This window comes from Dasypus novemcinctus, chromosome 24 (genome assembly GCF_030445035.2).
Source record: "Dasypus novemcinctus isolate mDasNov1 chromosome 24, mDasNov1.1.hap2, whole genome shotgun sequence".
NCBI lineage: Eukaryota > Metazoa > Chordata > Mammalia > Cingulata > Dasypodidae > Dasypus > Dasypus novemcinctus.
Genome location: NC_080696.1, coordinates 45,004,896 through 45,027,609, shown reverse-complemented (window position 1 = coordinate 45,027,609; position 22,714 = coordinate 45,004,896). Strand labels below are relative to the sequence as shown.

Genomic DNA, 22,714 nt, shown 5'->3' with positions numbered 1-22,714 from the left:
ATGATATTAGCCTACAGAGGGAGCTGATTTGGGAAATGGAGTTTTGAGCCAAGCTAGGTAGGCTCAAGGGTTCTGTTTTGCCATGTAGGTAATATATATCGGGCTCAGAATGGTGGGCTAGACTGTACAAGGACATTTTCATAATCCCAGATGTTGGAAAAGTCAGGAATGTTTTCATTATGCTGCAGTAGAAAGGAAAGTTTGAGCAAAAATGGAAACAAAGAGTTGCACACCTAAATCCATTTCCTTAAAATATGCCAGAGTGTCCCCATGACATTTGTAGGATTTTCTCTCTTAATTGAGGCAACCTCTTGCGCATGAATTCTGACATTTAAAAATGTTGTGTTTCCTCTGATGTCCACAGCAACTTACCTGAGCCATGCTGCCTCACAGAAACCATTTAGAATTAGGCCAACTTACTGTATCTTCAGTTTTCTAGGTGTTCTTCAATGTAGGAAGGTGCCAGCGCTTAATGTCACAAGTGGCAATAAGTAGTAGTGTCTGGGCACAAGAGTGAGACCCCATTGTTGCCTATAAACTGAGCTCTTGCCTGTTAGGTACCCAGTTGAATAAAGGAGCAAGCACATCAGATTGATGGGAGTGGGCAGGGAGTTAAGTGCAGGGTGGTAATCTTTATGATGTGGGAAATAGGGAAGAAGTCTTTATGTGGATTCCCTCACTTAAATGTCTTAAAATTGGTATAGTGAAGAAAAGATGGGAACACAGAGGAAGGCCCAAGGAGTATCTTTTAGAAGAAAACTCAAGTGGGGCTTTGTTTTTGTTTTTTAAGGTATAACTATTTGAGAATGAGCTAGCAGGGGAAGGTTATCTGAAGTGTTTATACTGCTTAGATAAGATGAGTTTGTAGTTGATGAACCTTTGTTTTTTCTGTTTGAGGAAAGCCACTGATCTGCTTTGTTGTTGAATGAGTCACATGCTTCTTAATTAGGTAGTCCTTAGGTGGTGACTCCTGAACCTTGCTTTGTCACACTTAAGATGTATCCCTATGGCTTCTCGGCCTTTTGGCTAAGATCAAATGTAGTATCTGTTCTTACCAGTTTAATATCTGATACGTCCTCTATCCGAGGACAATATATTAAATGAATTTTTGGATCAGGGAGATGGAATAGGGGCTTGCTCCGTCCGCTCCATGCATGGACCTGGTATTGCAGTACCTCCAGGAATGGTGCATCCCCTCCAGGGAATAAAAAAAAAAAAAAGATGTTTCCCTGCATTTCAAGGTGTGTTACAAGATTCTCTAAGTAAGTCCTAATAAACTTAGTATTAATTAGTTTTTCATACTTCATTTTTTAGGAGTACGTGGTAGGTATGATGAATTCAAGCCAAAATACAACAAAAAAAAACAAAAACAAAAATGCCATATCATTGTCTTAAAAATCTGAACTTTCAGCTAGAGCTGGAATTTGATGATGGTATTTCCTTTCCACCCCCATTTTACTGAAGTAGAAACTGATTGCAGAAAAGAGGAAAAACATCACTCCATTGATAAATAAAACTTGTCTCACTGGATTCTGAGACTATACCTTCTCAGTGACTGATAATTTGGAGATAGGGCTTTTCAAAAGTTCACTCCGCCCTACCTCAGCTAGGTCCCCTTTTGAGTGAACTTTGTACTTAAAAGAGTGATGTTTAAGGAACATTCCTTTTGTAAAGTGAGAAAGTTCTCTTTTACATGTTAGCAGGTGTAGGTGAGGGTATACTGTATAAGCTTTTGCTTTTGACTCACAGTGCTCCTCTCTGACGGGGTGTGCTTGCCCTGCAGAAACGACGCTCAGGACGACAAGTGAAACGCAGAAAATACAACGAGGACTTGGACTTCAAAGTGGTGGATGATGATGGGGAAACAATCGCTGTTCTTGGAGCTGGCCGAACATCTGCCCTCTCGGCTTCTACACTGGCTTGGCAGGCGGAGGTACGGCTTTAGATGAAGGTGCTGACTGTGGCTCTGCACTAAAGCACAAGTTAGGTCATTTTGCTGCTTAGACCTTTCAGTGACTTCCTGTTGCTAGAATGAGATTCAGGCTCCTTACTGTAGCCACAGGACTTGCTCTAATCACACTCTTTCCTTATTTCTTCAACTTCATTTTATAGATAAACTATTCTTCCCCCTTCCCTCTCATTACTCTCTAGCCATGCTGGCCATTTTCTGTTCCTTGAATAGTTCTTTCCTAGTCACAGGCCTGTGCCTGTGTTGTTGCTTCTGCTGGGAATGTTCTTTACCACAGGCTTACCTTGACTGCTCCTTTCAGTTTTACCTAAAGAGGCATCTCCTCACAGCGGTCTTTCTTGACTTATATAAAGTAGATCCCAGTCCTTCAACCCGTTGATTCTCTTTCACCTCTTTGTTTCCTTCATAGTACTTATCACGTCTTGCAGTTGTATTTGAATAGGGCTGATTTCGATTTGTCTCTCCCACTAGAATGTAAACTCCTTTCTTACTATCAGTGTATGAGAACCCAGCACAAATTCCAATGCATAGTAATAATTCTTCAATGAATTAATGAAGTCATATCAGCTAGCAAGTACAGATGGAACTTTGAACAAACATGTATTGAGAGTCTGCTGCAAGACCAGGTCCTAGGATACAGGGATGAATAAGCCATAGTCCCTGCCCCCCAAGGAGCTTTGCCTAGAGAAGGGACACGTGGTTATAATAATTACAATGTGATAAATGTAGCCCTAGATGGTAGATGCTAGACAGTACCTACACAGAAGGTGGAGTGTTCAGGAAAGGGAGGCCAGAGATAGGAGAACAAGGCTTAGGAGAGGCATTTCTTTTTTTTTTTTTTTTTTTTTTTTTAAGATTTATTTATTTATTTCTCTCCCCTTCTCCCCCCACCTCGGTTGTCTGTTCTCTGTGTCTCTTTGCTGCCTCTTCTTTATCCACTTCTGTTGTTGTCAGCGGCACAGGAATCTGTGTTTCTTTTTGTTGTGTCAGCTCTCCGTGTGTGCGGCACCATTCCTGGGCAGGCTACACTTTCTTTCGCGCTGAGCGGCTTTCCTTACGGGGCGCACTCCTTGCGCATGGGGCTCCCCTACACGGGGACACCCCTGCATGGCACGGCACTCCTTGCAAGCATCAGCACTGCGCATGGGCCAGCTGCACACGGGTATGGAGGCCCGGGGTTTGAACCGTGGACTTCCCATGTAGTAGACGGACGCCCTAACAACTGGGCCAAGTCCGCCGCCTGGAGAGGCATTTCTGATGCAAACTAAAGCCCCAAATCCTGAATGGTACTTGTGGTATGACAAGTAGCTGAGTGTGTTTGGACTGTGGGGTCTGATCTGAGGATGAAGGCTCAGTGGTAGGAAGTCCCGCATTATGTAGGGACTTGGATATCAGCTAAAATATTTGCCCTTTATACTGTAGATTGAACAAGGGCTTAGAGCACTTTAATAGATTGAAGCAAAGAAGCAGGGTGACCGTATTTGCATTTTAGAAATTTCCATTGGCAGCACTGTCAAGGAGGCAGAGGAATAACATTAGGACCTGATACACACTTTTAGAAAAGAAGAGGAGTAAATGTTGAAAAATAAGTCGTCTGTGCCAAGAAGCTTAAAGAGAGAGATTGCAAGCAAAAGAAGAGGCAGGCTGTGTGTGTGGGAGGGGCAGTGTTGCCAGCAGCACATTCTGGGAGGCAGGCTGCCCGTTGTCACCAAGTCACCATCACTGATGAGGCAGGATGCATGCTGTGTATGGAATGATAGCAACACAAATAGCTTTCCTTCCTCCTGGATACTAATGTGTCTTACTGAAGCTGGTAATACTGTATCTTCTTAATCCACCTTTCCTCCAACATAAAGTATTTTTATACAATTTCACATATCCTCTCGCTCTGTTTGCATGAAAATTAGTTAAGAACTGTGGTTATTGTCCCTATTTTAATAATGAAGAAACTGAGACACAGAGCAATCTGGGTCATAGAGTTGAATAGCAGCAGTTAATCAGTGTCTAGCATGTGAGAGTTGATTACATGTCTCTGCTAAGGGTTATCCAACTAATGAAGATAACACTTATTAAAAATAATAATTTGAGAGAAGCAGATGTGGCTCAAGTGATAAGGTCTCCACCTACCAAATGGGAATACCCAGTTTCAGTCCCTGGGACTTCCTGGTGAAAAAGAAGAGAAAGCATGCCTGTGTGGTGAGCCAGTGCCCGCGCAGTGAGCTGAGTGCCTGCGTGAGTGCCTGTGTGGTGAGCCAAGTGCCCATGCGCATGCCCATATGGTGGGCCAGAGCCCACACAGGTGAGTCACACAGAAAGATGATGACACAACAAAAAAGAGAAACAAAGGGAAGAGTCAAAGTGAAGTGCAGCAGAGACTAGGAACTGAGGTGGTGCAGTTGACAGGAAACTCTCTCCACATCAGAGGTCCCCAGGATCGAATCCCTCTGAATCCTAGAGGAGAAAGATGAGAAGACAAAAAAGAAATAGATACAGAAGATCATGCAGTGAATGGACACAGCAAAAACAACAGGGCAGAGGTGAGGGAGGGGAAAAAGAAATCTTTAAAAAATAATAATAATAATAATTTGATATATTGTCCTTGCAGTACTTTTCAAGGAAATAGTTATGAATAGGGCTTGCCAAGACTGCCATGAGGTGATAGGATTATGTCACTTCAAAATAGGTTTTACTTCTTTGGAGATTTTATGGTTGCTTTGGTAGTTAAAATACTGTAAGGGATTTTATTATCTCCTACTAGCTGTATAGCCTAAATCATTAACCGTATTTCAGTTGTCAGCTGATCTGACAGAAATAACTCTGGAAATTGTGTATATTTTAAAAAGGCGTCCCCCCAACCCCCCCGTGGCAAAACAAAGAGAGGGTTTATATATGGTGAAACATAAGATAGAATCTGAATATGCATTAATTAGGCCTCAAAAATTTTTACCCAATCGAAGCAAGAAAGGGGCCTGATGTGGGTTTTGGCTTTGGTATTCAAAGAGGTATCCCTGTGGATCTGGCCTCCATGCCAGAGGCGTGGCCCAGCAGGCAGGACAGACCAGACAACCTGTGAAAGGACTGGGAAGATAAGCTCTTGAGTGCTTTTTGAAATTGGTGTTCTGCAAGCTCCATTTGTATCTGTTTTTCCTATTGGACTTTCTGATAAGGTTTGAACCAAGGTTTTTCTGGGCTAAAGAAAAGCTTGAAAGCCTTGGATCTCATCTAGGTGATCTTCGAGGCATCCAGGTATACAAAAAGTCAGTTGAAGAAGATGAGGCTTTTTCATATGTCCTTTTCCTGAGGCCCTTTGGGTGGATATCTGCTTGCCTGACAGGCACCATAAGTGTCCTGCTGCCACCTCTCTGCAGATCTGTTCAGTGTCTTTTCAGCATGCTTCCCCCAAATCTCTTAACTGCTGGCTCCTGTTCCAGCCGCAGATCACAACCTCAGCATTGCTTACTTGTGGTAGGTTGCTAAAAACATCTTCGTGCATGATTCATTCTAGCTTAAGACTGTATTAGCACAGCCCCACTTTGGGATTCAGGGGCTGGAAATAAATTTCTGTACTGACTGTGACTATTTGCTTTCTTATTTTTTGTCAAACTAATGTGACACTTGGTGCCTAGATGACAAATTTTCACAGTCTGTGGTGCACTTGCATTGGGTAGATTTTTTTTTTTTTTTTGAGGTACTGGGGGGCCAGGGATTGAACCAGACCTCATATGTAGGAAGCCATTGCTCAACCACTGCCACACGCCTTCCCTGAGTTGGTTTTATCATTTGTATTGCTTATTGTTTGTTTGTTTGTTTTCTTGGAGGCACTTGGTAACTTGGGACCTCCCATGCAGGAAGCTGGTGGGAAAACAACAGCTTGAACTACATCCACTCCCTTGGACATACAGAGCTGTCTCGGGGTTTTTTCTCCTACAATTTAGGTGATGTGTGTGATTTTGCCTTTTGGAACAAAGGGCTTTAACTCACTGTGCTCTTGTGCCTCACTCTACGCTTTTGCACCTGGTACCTCTTCTTTGGCCTTTTTCCTGTGCCTAGCAGGCCAAGCTCAGTTGTTACCTCCTCAGGAAACTGCCACCTCCCCCTGAGTTTCGGGGATAAGTACCATCATCCTCTTTGCTCACATAGCATTCAAATACATTAAACTCTTTTACTGTACTTTAATTTCTTGCCTGCTTTTTGTTTCCTTCTGCTAAACCATGAGCTACATTAGGGTAGGACCCACATCTTTTTTATTTTTTTCTTTTCCTTTCTTTCTCAAGCATGAAAGAGTTTCAGTAAAGTAAAATTTGCATTAACTCTCAGGAACCATTCAGATGAAACCTCAGTTGAAGCACTTTACAGCCTCTGTTTCGTAGTGTTATTACTATATTACTGTATTTATAATTCCCAAAGTCAAAGAGTTAGTTGGTACCTTTGTACAGGTGCACCAGTTCACAGCTTGAACCTTTCTAATTTGTCAGTGCCTCTGCTATACTGTTTTGAATATTACTCTTGTTTGTTCCCTTAATCAGATTGTAAACTTCGGCAAAATGAGCATTACTTTTTTTTTTTTAATTTATTTCTCTCCCCTTCCCCCCTGCTGTTGTCTGCTCTCTGTGTGTTCTTCCACATCCATTGCATTCTTGTCAGCGGCACCGGAAATCTGTGTTTCTTTTTGTTGGCGTCAGTTCTCTGTGTGTGTGGTACCACTCCTGGGTAGGCAGCACTTTTTTCATGCGGGGTGGCTTTCCTTGCGGGGGCAGACTCCTTGCGCGTGGGGCTCCTTACATGGGGCACACCCCGTGTGGCACTGCACTCCTTGCACGCATCAGCACTGCGTGTGGGCCAGCTCATCACACGGGTCAGGAGGCCCTGGGTTTGAACCCTGGACCTCCCATATGGTAGGCAGATGCTCTATCAGTTGAGCCAAATCTGCTTCCCTACTTTTTAGTATATCATAATTTTCATGGTAGTACCTAACATAAACTTTTGCACTTAGTTATAGTTATATATTTTTTTAAAGATTTATTTCTCCCTCCTCTCCCCCTGCCATTGTCTGCTCTCTGTGTCCATTTGCTGTGTGTTTTTCTGTGTCTGCTTGTATTCTCATTAGGAGCTCTGGGAACCCATCTTGGGACCGTCCAGAGTGGGAGAGAGGTGATTACTTTCTTGTGCCACCTCAGCTCCCCTGTTCTGCTACGTCTTCTTATTTTCTTTCCTCTGTGTCTCTTGGTGCGTCATCTTGCTGCACCAGCTCTCTGCATCAGCCAGCACTCTGGCACAGGGCAGCTTTCCCTAATCCATCCCTCCCTAATCCATTACCAAAATAATTTTCTTAAAATACCACTTAGACTTCTCAATCTCCTGTTCAAGAATCTATGGGGGTTATTTCTTAACTCCCATATTCAATCAATCTAACTCCAGCCCAGTTTTTGAAAAACTGTAGCTACACCCTCATTTATTTCCACTCTCTTTGTGTATAATGCTTCTGCTTTAATAAGATAGGTTACTTAGTATTAATACTTCCTGTACTCTTGCTCTTTCATCCTCTGGGTTCATTTCAGCTTTCCTTCTTTGCTGTCTTCTTTTACTAACCATTACTCTTTAAGGCCCATCTAAAAACTTCCTCTGATTTTGTGAAGTCCAAGCTGCTCTTACTCTGAACTCTGGGCTTACAGTTACTATCACCACCAATTAGCATTTACCCTGGAGCGTTTCTAAGACAAGTATGTTAATTTTGTCCCCCTCACATTAGTGTAAGCCCCTTGAGACTAGGCATGATGTTTGATGCTACTTTGTACCCTCCATGACCCTCAATATACTTGCTGATTTGGAAGATGATTTGCTTCCTGCAAAACCCCCTCCTTATTGTTAGCTAAATAGAAGTAAATGAGGTCATTGAGGTTGGAGGTGAATATGGTTGAAAATATTTGAAATTTTCCTTAAGAAAATACTTAAAAATTTATATGAATCCTTTGATATAAAAGTAAATGAATTAAAATAGTCTTTTTTGAAGGATAATTTGCGAAAATTCCAAGCAGTTGAAAACAGATGGCAGTTATGGAAGTGTCTTTGGCAAGCAGGTTTAGTTTATATCTGTGTGTATCTGAATACACTGTGTGTTTATACACACATGATCATGCTTATGTACAATCTCAGTTTAGGGGAAAGAAAGATCCTGATTTTCCAGGGTTCTTGAACTACTTTATGTATTTTAGAAATGTTGCTTCCTTTTCCTTTTTATTTTTTTAAGGATGTACCGGGGATTGAACCCAGGTTCCCATACATGGGAAGCAGGTGCTCAAACCACTGAGCTATACCCTCTCCCCTTCCTTTTCCTTTTATTAAAAGAGAATAAAAACCTATTTTCAGTATTTTGATGGCCACCGTTGATTCTTTAACACTAGTGTTCACCCCTATTCTTTAACCAGTGTTGAATAAGAAATTGAAATTTTATTTCAATTTCCTTCATTTTTACTTGAAAATTTCCTCTGTTCTCTTAACAATTAGAGTAAAGTACTATACTTTCTTCATCATGTCTTAAAAATTTCCTTGGATTCAGCACTCTGAATAGCAATCAAAACCCTATTATTGGAAATCATCTTTATTATTTCATGTTAGTTACGAATAAGAGAGTATTTGAAACATCCTGCTAACGAGGAAGAGAACATTATATGTATAAATGGGTGCTAACCAACCTGGAATATATATTTTAGCCTGAGATTGAGTAAGGAAGGCAGTCCCATTATGAAAGTTTAGTGCCATCTAACAGATTTAACTCATCCAAAGCTTCACCCCGTTTGCTTAAATGCTTGGCTTCTATGTTCCCAGGCACTTGCTTTATTCTCCTGTTACCATATTGTATTGCAAAATCTCTTAACATTCATTTATTCAAAAATATGTAATGAGTACCTGCTACCTGCCAAGGACTGTTGTGGGTGCTAGAGATAACATTGAGGAACCAAAGGTACAGAAATTCCTGCCCTCATGGGGATTTAGGGTGGGACTACAATAAATAGAGAGGAGGCCTGTAGCAAAGCACATAGCCGGTCTCTCCCTCCTGGCATTTGCCAGAATTTGAATCTAAATGGGATAGAAGACCGAAGAACTAAGCTCAAAACTTCCAAAGGGTAGAAATACCTGGGGAGAGGCTGGCAATACATTTAATAAATAAGAAAATCATATCATATGTCTACTGTCGTAAAAATATTAGAATAAGAGTCATATGGAATTCAAAGATGAGAGCTGCAATTTAAATAGGGTAATCAGAGTTGGCTCACTAAAAAGATAATATTTGAGCAAAGAATTGAAGGAGGTAAAGAGGGAAGGAGTCATGCAGAGAGGAAGAATACTTTAATCAGAGATAATGGCCTGTGCAGAGTCCTTAAGGTAGAATCATGCTTGCTGTGTATGAGGTTGGAGGCTATCTGTAGACCAGTGGTGTATCTTTAGCTTTTACTCTGAATTAAAAGAGAAGACTTTCATCAGTTTAAGCAGAGTAGTGACATAATAAAAAGGATCATTTTTAATATTGTGTTGAGAGTAAACTATTAGTGAAAAGGTGATAGCAGGATGAGTAGTTAGGAGGCCATTGGGAATAATTTGGATGAGAAATTAAGAGTTTGGACCAGGGTAGAAGCAGTAGAGGTGGTGAGAGTTGGCTGGATTCTGGACTTTATTTGAAGATAGAGCCAACAGGATTTCTTGGTCAATCAGACCTGTATATGGAGAGAGAAGAGAGGAGTTAAGAATTACACAGATTTTTTACTTGAGCACCTTGAAGAATGGAGTTCCCTTTAACTACAATGAAGAAAACTAATAGGTTCAAGGGGTAGGAGTGGGAGTTTGGCTAGGAGATCAGTTTAGTTTTTGGACATTATAACTTTGAAATATCTATTAGATATTCAAATAGAGATGTCAGGTAACAATTAGATATATGAGTCTGGAGTAACGGGAAAGGTTCTGAGCTGGATGTGTAAATTTGGGCAGCATAACAATGTAACCAATATTTAAAACTATAAGACTAGACAAGATCATCAAGAGTACAGCTAGAAAAGAGAAAAGACCCAAAGACTGGGCCCTAAGGAGCTACAGTGATAAAGAGTTAATGTTGGAGAATATCCACATCCAGGTAGGATATAGATCATAGCAGACCAAAACTCACTGCAAGAAAACAAAACAAGAAACAATAAATGCCCCCCCCCAAAAAAAAAATTTTTTTTTTTTTAATATTGGGTAGGTGTATAAGCAATGAAAATTAGATATACTAAAATTCCAGATGGTGAAGAGCCATTCCTAGGTGAGCTAATAATTGTTGGCTGTTTCTTCTTCAGAGACATTAACCAGTTTTGGATGCAGGCTGAAAACAGGCTATTCTGGGTTGAAAAGAAACCATCTGACCCTGCAGATGATTGATTATACTGGGCTGATAAAATGATGGGAAATTAAAGGAATCCCCAAAGGTTGGTTTTCCACAAGGGACTTGTGCTGAATTTGGAACAGAACAGGAGGCTAGAGGCTCATCCAGATTGAAACCCCCACAGTCTCCTGGTGCATAGGAGACAAAAATCTTACTAAATGAATGGGGGATAAGCAACAGACTCCCCTTTAAGATAGTTGTCAGGTTTTGGGGATTGAGAGCTAGAGAACTAAGTTCAAAACCTCCCCAAGGCAGATTTTTCAGGACTCAGGAGAAAATGTCCTTGGGCATTCATGCTTGAATAACAGGATAAAAAAGAGATGGGCTGAATCTTATCAAAACAGTAACCCAGTCCTGAGCCAACTTAATCCCTGATTGGATCCAGGGGACCACCATTTCTCCTCGTCTGTCTAAGAGAAAATAGAGAACACTTTTGGTGGAAGTGTTGTTTGGAACTGCTATAATTCTCTTATCATAATGTTCAGCACACAATAAAAAATTACTAGGTAATCAAAGAGGCAAAATAAAATGACCAGAATTAAGAGAATAAACACATAATAGAAGCAGATCCCAGGTGATCTAGATATTGGACTTAGCAGCAAAGAACTTTAAAATAATTATGATTAACATGTTAAAGAAGATAGAGGAAAAGAGTACATTTATTGGCCAAAAGACATGCAATTTTTAAGAACTTTATACATTATATAAAAATTGGAAGTAACCCAAATATTCCTCAACAGTAGAAGAGATAAATGGTGGTATATTTATACAAAGTAATACCACACAGCAGTACAACAGAGTGAAGTATATATTCTATATGATTCCATTTATCTGAAATTCAATAATAGCCAAAACTGGTCTATGGTGATAGAAATCTGAATAGTAGTTATTTCCAAGGGTGGGCATGAGGGCATCTTCCAGAATGTTGGAAATGTTGGAAATGTTGGAAATGTTATATATCTTGATCTAGTTATATAAGTGTGTATGTGTGTATGAGTACTTGAGACTTGTGCATACATACATATACCATACCTCAATAATTTTTTAAAGCATTTTGTTCTTGGATGATAGAGACTGTATCTCATTAATTTCCAGACCAATGTATAAATGTTGAATATACTCAGTGAATAAAGAATATGGAAGAAATTTAGAAAGGAAATCAAGTAGGAAGTTAGGAAGGAATTTGGTTCCTTAATTTAGTTTCCAGCAATTGTTCCTTTATTTACTAGCTGCTTGCCTTATTCAGAGCTCTGTCTGTTGACTGGCAAGGTCAGTGGTCTTGGTCCTAGTTGCACATGAAAGTGATCCACTATATGCCTGGCCTTTTCTAGGCATGTAGTTATATCAGTAAAGAACAAGTAGGATCCCTGTTCTTAGAAGGTTTACGGTGTAATAGGAGAAAACAGGCAGTAAACAAATAAACTTCCTCTTCCTCTTTCTTTACTTGTGTTTAAGAAATACAGAAAGTATATCTTTCTGAACAACAATCGAGTTGCTTGTTGGAATTAGATGAGATAAAAGTACCTGTACAGAACTTTTTAGGAGTAATTCTCCCATAACTTGCTGAGCTGCCTTTTGTCATTTTTTTTTTAATTTGAAATAAAGTTTGAATAGAAAAAAAAAATCAAGCAGAACAAATACTTAAACAGAATAACTAAATCTTAATCTCTCTTCCCACCTCTTCCTTCTGATGTATGAAAAGTACAGCTCTTACAACACTGCTTGCCCTCTTTCTGAACAGTGGGAAGAGACACTTGTCACTTTGAATTAATTTCGACAAGATACCCAGCACAATACCATGTGTCTGGGGGAGCATGATCAATATTTGTAACCTTTGGGAGCATCTGTCTCTGCCCGCTGATTTCCATAATTCTTTTCTGCCATCTGTTCCCTTCATTTTTTTTTTTTTTTAACTACCACCCCTTTTCAAAAAATAAAAGCTTGATTTAAGATCTTAGGAAATGTGTTATCTGTAATAATATGGCTTTGGGACAGTAGAACCCTACAACGGGTAAACTGAAGACAGTGAAATGTAGCACAGATCTTTCTGGAAAGTTCCAACCAAGAACCCAGAATAGTAAATTTGGCAATTTGGTTTATTGTGATGAGTGTCCTTTTCATATCACTGTTTTAAGCCTACTTCTGTAATTAATATGAGGTCTGGAAAGGTTGTAGTGCATATGAAACCACTGAACTAAAACCGCTTGAGTAAAGTCCAAGAAAGAATGTTAAACCCAAGAGTATTCTGACTCAGTGCATTCTTTTAAAGTTTGTAGTTTTTAATACAACCTTAAAAAAAAAAAAAGTCATAGTCTGTAAAGAGAGATTTTATGGGGATTAGGAGTCTAGAAATTTTGTATATCCAAGGTAGGAAAGAAGGGATTAATCTATGTTCAGGTGGGATTTCATTTCAAAGAATGATCCCCTGAAACAGAAAGCACTTTCAGAGGGGAAAGATGGTACAGTGTAGTAGAGCATAATAATGCCTTATGTTTCCATGGTGCTTTCTGTCCAAAAAATGTTTTCATATACCAGTTTATCCTCCAAGTAACCCAGTGAAATATGTGTTTTTAACCCCTATTTTAATAGGTTCAGAAACTGAGGTGTTAATTGACTTGCCCTAAGACAATAACTGGTAAATATTAGAATCAAGACCTTCAGACTGTTATGTCTCCCAAACTTTTCCATTATAGTTTTCTGAAAAATTTATCCAGGAATACATAGGCAGTTTTGGCTAAAAAGGGAAGTCCTAGGACTAATTTTAATAACTGTAAAGGCATATCTGAACGCAAGAGTCTGAAAAGCAGAGTGACTTCTCTGCTCATATGGGGGAAAAGATGAGGGGGAGGTTATAGAATTGTCCCAAAAGTTAGATCTTTTTCCGTGAGCTCATAGGAAGGAGGCATTAGTACTCAAAGACAGTGAACTTTTTTTTTTTAAATAAGGAGGTATCAGGGCTTGAACTCAGGACCTTGTTCATGGGAAGCAGACATTCAACCACTGAGCTGTATCTGCTCCCCAGTGAGAGTTGGTGTTTTCATTTGTTTGCTTATTTGTTTTGTTTCTTTTTAGGAGGTACTGGGGATCAAACCTAGGACATTGTACATGGGAAGCAGGCACTCAGCCACTTGAGATACATCCATTCCCCAAGACAGTGAACTTTCGGATGAAGTAGTACCTATTGTAGTACTTCTTGTGGGATTATTTTCTTGGGTTCTGTGCTGCCAGTAATTTTATTTCCTTTTAAACTCTGTTCTCAGGAGCCTCCAGAAGATGATGCAAACATCATTGAGAAGATCCTGGCATCTAAGATGGTCCAAGAGGTGAGTAGTTCATTTTCTAGCTTTTATTTCACTAAGCACACATTATACCTTCTATGAAGAGATTTTAGCCAAAGAACCTCAATAACTCATTCTTGGAGTGAGTGCTGTGCAAGAATGTTATTTGGCTAGTTAATACTTATTTTTCACCCCCATAGTGTGTTTTAGGACATAATATTATAAAATACCTGAGTAGGGACCAAACTGATTTTTGCCCAATTGTGATCTTTGCAGAAGGTATTTATTTATCCATTAGTTGCTGTGTTAAAAAGAAGAAATAGAAAAAGAGTTCTAATGGAGCTTGGGGGAGCTTCAGTCAACAAGGGTATCTCAGGGCCATTGTAGGTATCCTTTAGATAAAATTCCTGGAGTAGAAGAGTATGGTGGTACCTGTAAGAACATAGTTTTATGTTTATTTCAAATGTTATGAAAGTAAACTTCCTTCCTTTGAGAATGAGCACCACTAGTGTTTAGGGAAGAAGAGTTGAGAGGCATCAGAAACACATGTATCCACTCTTGCACTAGGCTCTGGTTTTAACATTTTTCAGAGCCTTGTGCCAATTTGGGTTCATCAGCTGAACCCTATGCCATCCTGGATTTTGGAAGAATGCAAACAGAATCTGAGTCCATATTTTACTTTATAACTGTGTATGCAGTCTTTGGAAAACCTAATCTATATCTGTCAAAAAGAAGACCTAGGAAAATATAAATACTCAAATCTTTACCAGACCAGCTCGAGGTGGGTGACTTGCCAGGAATCTGAGCTGATAACTGCTTGCTCTTTGTTACAGGTTCACCCAGGAGAACCCCCATTTGACTTGGAGCTATTCTACGTTAAGTATAGAAATTTGTACGTCTCTTTAACATATTCGTATTTGATTTTATATGACTAAAACTTCCTTTTTCTCATCATGCTTTGTGTATTTTCAGAGAATGACCCACAAATCTTGATTGACTTGAGTTCATGTATTCAGTAGAGTCCAACTTTCTCTACACACAGAATTACCTTGAGAGCTTTATAAGCTCTTTAAAACCACTGAAATCCTTACTCCTGTCAAGAATCTGGGAAGTGGGTCCCGAGGATTGGTATTTTTCATAATCTTCCAGGGCATTTACCATTTGCACCCATGGTAGAGAATCATTGTAATAAAGCATATACTTTTTCTTCGTCTTCCATTTTTCTTTCTTTATTACGTGTCCAATTTCACTAACATGTCAGTGATAGCCTGCCTACACCTACCCTTCCTCTGCCTTAAGCCAGTTGCTGTAGAAATTGCAGAATGATCAGTTGCTTAGAATTATTCACTTATTTTGTTTTGTTTTGTTTCATTTTCTGTTCTGTTTTCACCCTTAAGGGCAGCCTTCTAAATCCAATCTCTGGTAGTTTTAAAGCAAACTATTCTGCTTCTATGATAGATGGTCACCCTGTTTATTGAACACCTTAAAGCTCAATCATTTGCTCGCTTTGTGCTTGTCTCACAATTTGTGTGTCTTTGGATAGTTCCTACTTACATTGTAAATGGGCCACAATGGAAGAACTTGAGAAGGATCCTCGCATCGCGCAGAAGATCAAGCGATTTAGGAATAAACAAGCCCAGATGAAACACATTTTTACTGAGGTGAAGCAATATTTACTGACTTATTTGACTGCTGTTTTTCTTGCAGTATTAAATACTGGGTTTAAGTTTCTAGATTTCTAAGTTGAAGTTGAAGTCCTATGCAGATCTGTTCCTCAAATCAAATTGCTGTGTGCTGATTTATAGGCAAAACTAGTCCAGATTTAAGCTGAAGAAAACAAGTTATCCATCAAAGTATGAGGATCATACCTTAGAAAACAGATCACTCATAAGAACATGTATTTTGTTATCTTGGTCAGAATATCTGTAAATAGCTAGGGCTGAAGGAATATGCACACAAGCCTTTCATTTCCCCTTACCTTTAGGAGAGATCGATTCCAAAGATTTAAAATTTAATACAAAAAAAAAGCTAAAAGTGTTAGAATAAAATATAAATAAATAATTATCTTTATATAAACTTGGGAATTTCTAAGTATCATAATGACAGCAAGAGAATTGATGGGTTTGAATATTAAACAAATCTGTCATGTCTATATATGGGAAAGTACCCCAAACAAATCATATTAGGAAAAATGTATATGCATACATTATATACATATAAATTTTTCCTAAAAGAAGGGAAAACTGGCCATAATCATGCAAAAATGCAGTCAGTTTTACTAGTAATAAAAGAAATGTAAAATAGAATGAGAATTTTCAATTTTTTCCTTATCAAATATTTTAAGGTTTTAAAAACAGATAGATGCTTATTGTTACAAAATATTGTTAGTCAGAAATGTCAGGCTGTAGCAGGGTATGGGCAATTCTATTTTGGAGGATGTGGAAGAAAAGAGGCACCATAATAATGCATAGAAAAGTCTTGAAAATATATGAAAATGCTGACATTGTTTTCTCTGGTTGATGGGATCATGGTGATTTTTATTTTCTTCTTTTTTTAACGTGCCATTTTTCTCTTTTATCCAAAAAACGTTTCAATTGAAAAAAATTATTCTTAAAATGAAAGTCACTTATACCTGTGACCTGAGAGTACACTGGATGCTATAAAGTTAGAGTAAATTGCTGTGAATACTTAACCAATTCTTTATTCATGTTGTGCTCCTTTTCCTCAAGTGACAAAAAATTGATTATTTTAGGGTAATGTCAGTATGAACTCTTCTTGTCCCTTTCTGTTTACCCTTAAAGTTTGGCCCCAGCTTTCTCCATGATGGTTTTAAAGTATATAAGAACAATTTTTCATGACTTGGTTCCTGCAATAGAAAAATGAGGAAAGGAAGAGTTAGAAGAACCATTCTTGTATCCCTATTGGACACCTTCCCTCTCTTCTTGGAACATTTTATTCACACCTCTATTTTAGCAAGTGTTTGCAATGTAGTAACTTGTTTACATGTCTGTTTCTTACTTTAAGCCCCACAGAGTCCCATGCCTTTCTTATATTTCTGTTAATTGGTACTAGGCACGGGTTAATGCTCACTAATTGGTTGGCTCTCCCCAGGTAGGACCTTACCCCTGCATCAGACCCTTCAGCACTTCACATTTTCGTGCAATGAAGTCCAAACTCCTTAATATGGCCTGCAAAACCCTGTGAATCTATTTTCTTATTTATTCCTAAGACAATAATTTTTTTTCCTTGTTTGGAATAGAAAGAAGAGGAACTGTGTTAGGAAATATAGAAGTAACAAGAGTTCATACCCTTGTGGGGAGAGAAAGGCTTTTGAGAAGATTGGAGGACATGATGAAATTAAGGAGTAATAGTGGGAAGTAGTTTCAACAACACTATCTTTGGTCTTGACCCCCTCTACATTTTTATTAATAACTTGGATAAATAATATTCTGATGATATAGATAATAACTTAGTTTTTAATAGAACCATCTACATATCCATTATTTCCTAACCACCTTACGAGGTACATGTGATAGAGACTCAGGCTCAAGAGGCTATGATTTCCTAGATTTCACAGGCCTTCTGACTGTAAATCCCAGCTTCTTTTGAAAACTCAGAATACCTCTATTCAGACATGATGCTGGAAAAATATATGACAAAACCAAAGTTTAGATTTATCTGCAGGCTATCATGATTGAAATATTATGAGGATTAATCTAATGTCCTCCATTCATATCCTAAAAATCTTTATAACTGTAAAGTAGGGAAAATGGCTGAACAGTGGTTCTAGGGAAAAAAGGTATTGTCAACTTAATTACCTACAAGTTTACTGTGTCAAGAGTGAGGTATTGCTGCTTAAAAAGTAAAGCAAATCTAGGCTCCACCAATAGAACAGTACTGCTGTGCTTGCTGTTTTCAATCCCAATTGATACGTTCATTTGAGTAGTAGGATTCAATCAGGGACTTGGCAAAGCTAAAGGGCAATTGCAGGAAGACTGCAGTGGTAGTAAAGGGACAGAAACATAGCTTAGTGATTGAAAGCAAAGATGGAACGCAGTAGCACAGTGCTTAAGTACCTGGACTCGAGTTATATGCTCATAGCTCTATGGCGTAGGCCGGTTGCATAAGCTTCTTTAGACTCAGTATCCTCATCTGTATAAAGGAAAACTTGTAATACTACCTAATAGGATCAACTTCACAGAATACCTGTCAGGATTAAGTGACAAAGCTTACAGAATTTAGCATTGTGCCTGGCTCTTAAGTCACCATTCTATAAATGTTAGCTGTCTCCATCATCAACGGGTCTGCTAACACGCATAGGAAGAGCAGTTGAACAGACTGGTTTTTTTTTTAACTCAGATGGGGAAGATTGCTGCTTTCACATCTTTGAAGAGCCAACAGGGAGAGGAGAGAATCAAGTTATTTATTGCTACTATAGAGGAAGCAGTTCACACCAATGAGTCACTGTTACAAGAAGGAAATTAGGCTATAATTTAATAATAAGAATGGTAAAGATCATGGTACTACTACTAAACAGATAGAGGTAAAGCTGTCGCAGCAGTGGATTGGGCATTAAAGGATAGTAAATTCCTTGACACAGGAATAATTGAATATCATTCCTGAAATTTTCCAGAGATGATATAAAAAGGATTCCTGCATTGATTAGGAGATGGAATTAGATAATATCTCAAGTGTCTTCTAGCATAAGTGGCAGTAAGATTTCAGAGGTCCAGGAAACAGTCACTGAGTGAGAAAGACATGGATATTCTATCACATAACTCTGTTACCTTGGTCACATTACTTTACACTCTGAGTCAGTTTCCTTATTTGTAAAGTAATTATAGCACTTATCCTATCAGATAGTTTTGAGACTTAAAGCATAAATCTGGACACATGTTAAATACCCCTAAATGTTACTTACTATTATTTTTTAAATAAACTTTTAAAAATTGAGTCATGAAGTACATAAATATAGACAAATTATAAGTGTATAAGTCGATGAATTTTTACAGAATAAACACATCTGTGTAACCACTACCTAGATTAGGAAATAAAACACTATTATTACCCCAGAAACTCCTTTCATGCCACCTTAGCTATTACAATATGGTTCTTGCTATTAAGAAGAAAAAGAAACTACTGCTCAGTTTCCAAGGGCTATTTTTGGAAAATCAGTGCAGTAAGAAAAAGGGAATCCTTTTTGTGTGAATTTTTGTGTAGCACTGTTATGACCAACAAGAAAGGCCTACCTCAGTCATGCTGCAGATTCTAATGTAAAACTTAGTGGAATCCTTTGAATTTAGCCATAGAGAGCAGAATTTGGGGACAGTGAAGAAATGTCTGTGAAATGACTTTTATTCTCAGGTGAATCCTTTCCTCTTATGACCCCGGAGTAAGGTTGCTTAAAGATAAAATACTGGGTATTGGATAAAACACTGTATTGGATTTGAGAAAAGAGAGCTCTTCTGAACTGTTCTCCTGTGTTTGCATTAGCCTGATGAAGACTTGTTCAATCCAGACTATGTAGAAGTTGATCGCATCTTGGAGGTGGCTCACACCAAGGATGCAGAAACAGGGGAGGTGGGTATTTTGCTCTTCTATAACATCTTCCTTTCTCACCACATATTTTGGTAAATGCTTTTTTTGGTAGCGTGTGGTCTTTTATTTAATGGCATTCACGTGATTTAGGATAGTTTTTCAGAGGCTGGCCAGAGTATGATCAGCCCACTTAATATATATAATCTTGTAGAAAGAACATTAATTTCTCCCCTGTTTCCTACCAGGAAGTCACACATTACCTAGTGAAGTGGTGCTCCCTGCCATATGAAGAAAGCACTTGGGAGCTAGAGGAAGATGTAGATCCTGCAAAAGTTAAAGAATTTGAATCTCTTCAAGTACTTCCTGAAATTAAACACATGGTAATGTATATCTGTTTTGTACCTCTTGAAACATGTAATTTTATTAACTTGTTAATCATGGTTGTCCATTTGGCTGTGTTCTTCATTGGTTTCTGTGGTATTTTACCTTTGGCCTCTCCCCCATTGAACCTGCAGTTCAGGGTGCTGTATTCCCCAAATCCAACTTTGTTAGCACCCTGTTCACTTTAAGTCTGGACTCTTATTTTCATAGATGTAATATTTAAGAAGCTTGAATAAGAGCTTGAAATTTTTTGGTACATGGGTGTTGTGTAGAGTCAATAAGGTAGAAGTTATAAGAAATGTGGAAGGAGCTCAGTAGATCGTTACTCTTTCCTGTTTCTATTTCTTAGCTCTTGCTCTGTCAGTTATCTCTTTGTTTTCCCCCTATGCCTTGTTGAGTGAGTGAAGACTCAACTGGAAGATCCTTAAGGGGAAGAACTGTTCTTTATCTGTAGGTACCTGGCACCTCACAGGGAAGGAACATAGGTTCTCAATATATGTTTACTGGAATCTTTTTTTTTTTTTTAATTCTCTTCTTATTACCACAAAACTTTAAAGTGTCAATTTAGGGGTTCAGTTTGTCCATAAGCAAAATAACGAAGACTGTATCCAAATATTATAAAACCTAAATAAACAGGATATTTTTGGATGGGAAGACTCAATCTGTAATGATTTAAGTTTTCCCCAAACATGTTAATTACAAGTTTACTGTTTTCCACTGGGAACTTGACATACTAATTTTAAGGGAACTTGACAGATTGATTCTGAAGTTATATAGAATAGTAAATAAGATAGAATAGTCAAATTTTTAAAAAAATAATTTTCCACTGAATGTAGAGCTACAGCAATTTAAAGAGGATGGTTTTATTGTAGTAATAGAAAAATCACTGGCGTCAAGTGAAGAATCTAGGTATAGCTCCATGGATATATAGGACCTTAGTATACAGTAAATGTATCATTTCATATCAGTAGTGGAAGGGAGAATTTTTCTTAAAAATTGGTGTTTCATAAGGAAAAATAAGTAATAAAACTGCCTGTATTCTGTTTAAGGGGAATTTACAGAATGTCAGTTTTAATTATACAAGATTTTTGTTTTATGTACTGGCTTGAGAATGTAACCAACAAAATACTTGACCCACTGTACTTTTCTGAGCTGATACCTCAGACACAAAGAAGTAACAAGGGAAGTGGATGTGGCTCAAACAATTGGGCTTCCGTCTACCTTATAGGAGGTCCAGGGTTCGAATCCCAGGCCTCCTGATCAAAGCAAGCTGGCCCACTCGGTGAGCTGGCCTGAGTGGAGAGCTGACCTGAGCAGACAGCTGGCCTATGCAGGAGTGCTGGCCCACGCAGGAGTGCTGGACTGTGTAGAGAGCTGGTGCAGCAAGATGACTTGACAGTAAGAGACACAGCATACCAAGGAACCAAGGCAGTGCAAGAGATTGAGCGCCTTATTCCTACTCTGGGAGGTCCCAGGATTGGTTCCTGGTGCCACCTAAAGATAAGACAAACAGACACAGAACACACAGCAAATGGACACAGAAAGCAGACAGCAAGTGCAAAATGAGGGCGAGGTGGTGGAGGGATAAATAAATCTCTTTTTTTAAAAAAAGAAGTAATAAGAAATACTCCATGGAAACCAAAAACCTTATTAATATCGGCTTGCTGGAGACATCAAAGTATAATTGGGAATGTCATCTAAGAGTCTTAAGTAAAACAATATACTTGCTAAGGTTTTAGGTGAGTCTGTTTCTCTTTAATTAATTACCTGCAAATTTTATAAAGGTGTTCTTAGTTTAATGAAATCTGGAAGATATAAGACCTGCATATGGTCAGAAAGTACTTGTTGCAGTTTAAAACCAGCCTTAGGACAGATTTTTTGAGATTTATCACCTTCCCGTTATTATCCCATGTCCCTATCCATTTTATGCTCCAAAAATCATCCTCTAAGTATTGTGTTTCTTGTTTCCCTCCACCAGGAGCGGCCTGCTTCAGACTCCTGGCAGAAACTCGACAAGTCTCGCGAGTATAAGAACAGTAACCAGCTCCGGGAGTACCAGCTGGAGGGGATGAACTGGCTGCTTTTTAACTGGTATAACAGGTGAGGAACTGGATTTTTCTACCACTTGTGTGTACCTGGAGGTACTTTGTTGCCTTCACCTAGAAAGCCTAGAGTAGCAGTAGTAGGGTGGTGAAAGAGAGCATTGATTTGGGAATGGTAATCTTTGCATAGTCATCACATCAAAACTTGCTTTATTTTTCTATCAGGTGTCTCTAACCAAAAGGAATGACTTGAGACATCATTGACTTTGTGCTATTTCTTTTTCTTTGGCTGTCTAGCCAAATGGTTAGTCAATCTAGAGGGGGAAAAGCTCAAAGAATCATTTAAAGCTCTCTTCTACCTCTAAGTCTCTAGCAAAAAAAAAAAAAAACCACAACAAACGCAAAGAGGTAGTGTATTTAGATTCTAGCCCCAGTTCTGCTGCTTTTATGTAAGCCATGCATGATCTGAACTTGTAACTGTGATGCTCAGTTTTGAACTATTTGTGCCCTAGTTCCTCCTGTCAGACTCCAGCTGAAACAAGTGAAATTTGAGAAAGATGAGTTGATATTTTCCTAACATTTTAGAATCAGCTCCATGGTATGAGTTTAAAAACAGAAAGAGGGAAGCGGATTTGGCTGAATGGGTAGAGCATCTGCCTACCACCTGGGAGGTCCAGGGTTCAAACCCAGGTCCTCCTGACCCATGTGGTGAGCTGGCCCATGCACAGTGCTGATGCACGCAAGGAGTGCCATGCCACGCCAGGGGTATCCCCCGCGTCGGGAGCCCCACACTCAAGGAGCACACCCCACAAGGAGAGCAGCCCCTTGCTAAAAAGCACAGTCCCCAGGAGTGGGGCCACACACACAGAGAGCTGATGCAGCAAGATGATGCAACAAAAAGTGACACAGATTCCCAGTGCTGCTGACAAGAATATAAGCAGACACAGAAGAACAGAGAGCACACACAGAGAGCAGACAACTGGGGGAGGGGAAAGAAAGAGAGATAAATTAAAAATAAAACTTAAAAAAAATAAAAATAAAAACAGAAAGACAGCATGTTGTGATGGAAAACATACCAGGATGGGACTCCGGA

General features: G+C 38.9%; 1 protein-coding gene and 1 non-coding gene across 7 annotated transcripts in view; both read left to right on the top strand.

The window, feature by feature from the left end:
• The window catches only part of CHD6 (chromodomain helicase DNA binding protein 6), a 250,596-nt gene that overhangs the window by 136,911 nt on the left and 90,971 nt on the right, over positions 1-22,714 (top strand). For all 6 annotated transcript variants that reach the window (XM_004447680.5, XM_071211719.1, XM_004447678.5 and 3 more), the window contains 7 exons: positions 1,784-1,933; positions 13,643-13,705; positions 14,494-14,552; positions 15,204-15,321; positions 19,154-19,240; positions 19,444-19,578; positions 21,558-21,679. In XM_004447680.5, coding sequence (XP_004447737.2) covers positions 1,784-1,933; positions 13,643-13,705; positions 14,494-14,552; positions 15,204-15,321; positions 19,154-19,240; positions 19,444-19,578; positions 21,558-21,679 — 734 coding nt within the window. The remainder of the gene's footprint in view (positions 1-1,783; positions 1,934-13,642; positions 13,706-14,493; positions 14,553-15,203; positions 15,322-19,153; positions 19,241-19,443; positions 19,579-21,557; positions 21,680-22,714) is intronic.
• LOC111764619 (U2 spliceosomal RNA) lies at positions 1,007-1,197 on the top strand. Its single transcript, XR_002797192.2, has one exon. It is a non-coding gene; the product is annotated as a U2 spliceosomal RNA (small nuclear RNA).